Source organism: Telopea speciosissima, chromosome 6 (assembly GCF_018873765.1).
Source record: "Telopea speciosissima isolate NSW1024214 ecotype Mountain lineage chromosome 6, Tspe_v1, whole genome shotgun sequence".
Taxonomy (NCBI): Eukaryota; Viridiplantae; Streptophyta; class Magnoliopsida; order Proteales; family Proteaceae; genus Telopea; species Telopea speciosissima.
The window spans coordinates 64,046,455-64,052,047 of record NC_057921.1 but is presented as its reverse complement, the minus strand read 5'-3'; the positions used below and the strand labels follow the sequence as shown (position 1 = coordinate 64,052,047).

General features: G+C 41.8%; 1 protein-coding gene across 1 annotated transcript; it reads left to right on the top strand.

Annotated features, from left to right (window-relative positions):
• The first annotated feature begins 308 nt into the window (after nt 1–308).
• Nucleotides 309–2,575, top strand: LOC122664756 (scarecrow-like protein 8). Its single transcript, XM_043860729.1, has one exon. The coding sequence runs from the start codon at nt 622–624 to the stop codon at nt 2,542–2,544; it is 1,923 nt and encodes a 640-aa protein (XP_043716664.1). The 5' UTR covers nt 309–621; the 3' UTR covers nt 2,545–2,575.
• The last annotated feature ends 3,018 nt before the right edge of the window (nt 2,576–5,593 follow it).

Sequence of the window (5,593 nt, the reverse complement as noted above, 5' to 3'; positions counted from 1 at the left end):
TTATTATTAGGAGAAAAGGAAATAGTTTTACTCTATTTTATTAATGGTGGGAGCTTCGCCAACGTAGACAAGTTTCTGAGGTTTTTCTGGTTTTTCAAATTCTGACAGCAGACGCAACGATGGAAGACTTAAACCGACGCGTGGAGGTGAAACCGCATCAATTAACTGGGAATCGACTGTTACATAGTAAGAGAAGAAGTTCCAAATTCCAAATTTAAGAAAGGATCTCAGGAAGACATAAAATACGCAAACGATTGAAAGAAAGAAAGAAAGGCAGAGAGAGAGAGAGAGAGAGAGAGAGCAGTAACTCTGGTTGGAAACGGAAATCGATGCTTATGAATCTCCCACCACCACCCATCCCCACCGAGTTATTATGACGAGAATCAATTCGTTCTGGGAGCATAAGAGAAAGCGTAAAAATCTCTCTTTATAACTTCTCTCTCGTTCTGTGATCAACTTTTAATTGTTGTTCAACTCATGCTTCTTACCTTTAACAGTTCCGATGTTCTCTCTTAGTTTCGATCTCTGCTAATTCCTTCCTTCCTATACCCACAAGCCCATCATCTCTCTTGATAGTGTTTTTTCCCCCAATCTAGTCTGGTTGTTCGCCATCGCCCAACAATGTCGTCTGGGTTCCCAGGCGGTGCCGATTTTTACAACTCCACCGGGATCGGTGGTGGATCGGCTGCGATTAACAATGGGCAAGTTCGGTATCGATCTCAACTCGGAGGAATTCTCCGCGACGGCTCTTCCCCGACGACGATCCTTCCTCGGAGAACTGACATGGTTGCAAAGCGACCGCTTTCAGAACTAGAGATGCAGTACCACCTGCAACAACAGCAACAGCAACAGCAACAACAGCAGCAGTTAGGAGCAGGAGCCTTTCTCAGGTCCGTCAAACAGAGGAATTACCACCATGCGTCTCCCATTTCTCCTCTTTCGCCGGGCGATTTCTCCCCACCGGACGTTTCTGGTGCTGGCGCTCCCGCCGTGCCGTTCACTTTATCAGGAAGGTATGGACTCCCCCTTATGCAACAATTTCGGCCGCAGTCCATTAACCCCAACCACAACAACCATCTCCAAAGCAACATCCCTTCTTGTAACCCTTCTTTGCCTGGATTATCCTTCACTAATTGTATACTACCCAACAACAACAGCAACAAAGCCGTCGTTTTAGATTCGGAGCCTGAATCAGAGAAAAAGATGAGAAATCAGCTTCAAGAGCTGGAGAAACAACTCTTGGATGATATTGATGAAGACGAGGGAGACGCCGCTTCGGTTATTACTAACTGTAACAGTGAGTGGAGCCAAACCGGGAACCTGATCACCCTCCCCAACCAGAATCAGAACCAGAACCAAAAGCCTCAGCCTCTCTCGCCTTCTCCAACCTCATCCTCGTCTTCGTCTTCATCCTCTTCAGCCTCTGGTTCTTCGAAACAGTCTTTTCTCGACGTCGCTGCCGCCATTTCCGAAGGAAAAATGGATGCAGCGACGGCGACTCTTGCACGGCTAAAACAGGTCTCGAACGTCAGAGGCGATCCAGAACAGAGATTGACGGCTTACATGGTGTCGGCCCTCCAATCCAGAGTCAACCCAGCTGAGAATCCTCCACCGGTGGCGGAGCTCGGCAGCACCGAGCACATGTTTGCGACACAAATTTTGTATGAATACTCCCCCTGTTTCAAACTCGGGTTCATAGCGGCCAATCTAGCAATCCTAGAAGCGACAAGAGAACAACCCAATAATGTCCATGTCGTGGACTTTGATATCGGACAGGGCAGCCAGTATATGACCCTCATCCATGCTCTTGCAGAGCGACAATCGGGCAAGCCCACCACCGTAAAGATCACCACCGTCATCGAGCCTTGCAGCAACCCAAACGAAGAGGAGTTACGAGCCGTCGGTGATCGGCTGAAAAAGCAAGCCGATCGAGTGGGTGTCAACTTTAAATTCAATGCCTTGAGTCGTAGAATCACTGATCTGGACAGGGAAGCACTGGGGTGCGATGCCGACGAGGCACTGGCGGTGAATTTCGCATTCAAGCTGTACAGAATGGCAGACGAGAGTGTATCGACGGAGAACCCTCGAGACCAATTGCTAAGACTGGTGAAAGGGTTATCCCCTCTGGTGGTGACGCTGGTAGAGCAGGAGATGAATACCAATACAGCGCCGTTCGGAGCTCGGGTGGGCGAGGTCTACGCCTACTACGGTGCCCTGTTTGACTCACTCGACCCAACGATTTCACGAGACGTTCAAGAGCGAGTCCGTGTAGAAGAGTGCTTGGGGAGGAAAGCGGCGAACACGGTGGCGTGTGAAGGAAGGGAACGGGTGGAGCGTTGTGAGGTGTTTGGCAAATGGAGGGCTCGGATGGGAATGGCTGGATTCGAGGCTAGGCAATTGAATCAACAGATGGCCGAGTCGTTGCGTGCCAAACTCATTTCTGGGACTCGGAACAACCCGAGTTTCACCATAAAGCTAGAGGCAGGAGGGATCTGTTTGGGATGGATGGGTCGTGTGCTCACCGTCGCATCTGCTTGGCGTTAAACGAAAAGTTGACAACAAACACACCCTTTTTAGTTTTGTCTTCTTCATCCAAATTACAATCCTTTTGTTTAGCTTTTTTATTTATTTAATTTGACCAAACTTCTTAATTGGTTTCTTTTTATTGTCCTTTGTAAGTTGTAACATCCGTATAATTATTACCCTTTAAGTATATATATGTAGAATGGTTTCCCTGCATTGGCAGTCAAGAATCCTTTCCTATACGATCATCTGTGTTTGCCACGTGGCATTTATATATATATATATATATATATATATATATATATATATATATATATGTGGTAGGATGTATGGTATGGGACTATGGGAGGGAGGGAGGGAGGGAGGGAGGGAGGAAGCATCATCATTTAAAGTGTGGGGCCCTTGTAACTTACAATGTGGCCCCCCTCGCTTAATTCTTTCTGAATTTTGATAATTGATGGCAAGAAAGATTGGGACGATTCATTAATTTGGTTCTATCCAATCTCTTATAAACTAAAAGAATCTAATTTAAGTAGGAAACTTTTAGTATACACGTGGCAAGTTCTCACCCACGCAAAATGTCAAAAGCTCACAATGGTGTCTAGCATGGTTAATCAACGTTAAAGGGGCCATATCATAGACCAAGTTTTCCTTTAGCCAATGTGAATGAATTGGGCGGCTTTAGAACTTCAGATGCAAGCAGGGGTATCGAAAGGGTATTTTGAGGAACATACTAAAACCTAGTAGGAGCTTGTGAAACTTCTGGAATGGTTGTTGAATGTTCATCAGTAGGTTGGGGAAAACTATCCTTATCTATCTCTCTGCCTCTTGGTTCAAGTGGAATCAGTCTCCATCGATTTTTTATTTTGTTTTGAACGGAATTGGTTATGAATCGGTTAAAAATAGCTGAATAGAAAATTGGATCCAATCGATTTCAATTCTTAGATCCATATTCTACATGGATTGATCTATTATTAGGACCAAGGGAAAGAACTTCCTCATGATGTAATGTGGATGAATGGTTTATATTTAATTCTTAGATCCATATATGTTTTTCTATTATTTTCTCTCTCTTATTTTGAAGTTATGGATATCATGTGGATGATACATTTTTCAGGACATCTATTGGTGTGGCATGCATATTCCTCCTCGCACTAACGAATTGAGAAACCATCTCCAAAATTAAAAAGAACAGATTTTAAGAACTATCTTCATTAAAGAAAAAAAATGGAAAGGGGGGGGGGGGGGGTCATTAAAGCATTGGATTCAACCACTAAAAATTGGTGATGACGATTTAATTGCTTGCTGCATACCCTTCAATATTGCAACTGCCACAACTTGCACCACACTAAAAGCCATAATTTGGAGTTGCCAAAAAAATATAACAAATATCCATTTATAAGGTACCACATTATAAGAGCCTAAGCATGGTAGGTCAAGTGGTTAGATGGACCACACTAAATGTGGCAAGTAACTTTTCAAGAGAATTTTAAGTATATCCAACAGTTAAATTGATGAAATACTTCTTTGAGGTTGAAGTTGGTGGTGTACAACCATCAATCTTTTGGTGTTATATATATATATATATATATATATATATATGATTCAAATATTTGCCACATGGCAAAATCATTTGGGGCCAAATTTTGTAGATAGGTGGATCATAGATCCCTGCCCTGCTCACATTTAAAATTTCAATATAAATAGAGTTTACCAAGTAACAAAATAAAAATCTAAAATCTAAGAACACGAGAAAGTGCATGACACTAATCAAACTACCAAAAACATACAACAATTAGGCTTTGAAATGACACGTGACTAATCCAAACCATGCACTATTTATATATATAGTCACAATATCATTCCATGTGGCACATGAGGTCTTGAGGATGAGTCGTTTCTTTTAGACTGTGTTTGGTATGCTTTCTAAGTGTAGATTCTAGGTATAAACGAGAAAATAGAAAAAACTCGGGATTCAATTAATGTTCTAGACCCAGAATCAACCCGAAGAATGTATACCAAACACAACCTTAATCGTTGAAATAATTGACCTAATTCGATAATAAATCCCATGTTCTAATTCCACCCATAGTTTTGAAAATGGGAGCTAAATGTTTTAGAGAGAGAGAGAGAGACAGTCATGCCCTGTCTTAGGGAGGGAGTTGCGTGAACATGCGTGCAAAATGCCTGCGTGTCCATTTCCCACAACGCGCATTTTTTTTTTTTTTTTTTTTTTATCTTCTTTCCAGAAGTTAATTAGCAAAGCAAGTTTAATGCCAAGGTTAGGCATATGTAGATTGGATTTGACGTGAACTAAAGCCGAAATTTCGGTATTCACTGTTACCAAACAGTCCCTAGATTTTTTAAATCTCACACAATTCCGCATAAATCCAAGGCTCCCTCACACCTGTGTGTTTCTTAGGAGTTATGGAAATTTGTATTAAAGTGGGCCTCTCTGTATTCACCAACGCCATCTCTGGTTGTCTTATTAATTGTTGAATAAATAACCTATCAAACAAACAAAATATAAAAAAAGAAAAGGATGGATGAGTGGGAACCCAGAAGGACAGAAGTGAATTAATTAATTAATCAAAGCCAGCCAAACTGGCCCCAAATCATGGATTGCTTAAATTCAAATGACTTTCACTCTTCTGTTCTTTAGGAAAGAAATGTGGATGTGTAATCATCTATGTCTATTGAATCTCAAACATCTATTTAAGATCTTCCGTGAATTGTGAAACAATGCACATAAAAAGAAGGTAAATTTATGAAACACCCCCTGAAAATGGGTCGAAACTCGGATCATCCCCTGAAATTTAAAAATACTTAGATCACCCCCTGGAATAGAGCCCAATATTCAGATTCAACCCTACCGTTAGTGGTCCATTGTTAAACGATGAAGTCAGCCATTTAAATACTGTTAAAACCCTAAACTACCCTTGTGCAATGTATAGTTACAATATTACCCTTGCTGAGAAAAACCCCCCAAAGTCTAATGTTATCTTCTTTGTTCTTCACTCTTTTCCCAAAAAACCTGCAACTCCAAAAGTGAACTTCGCCGGACTGAAGA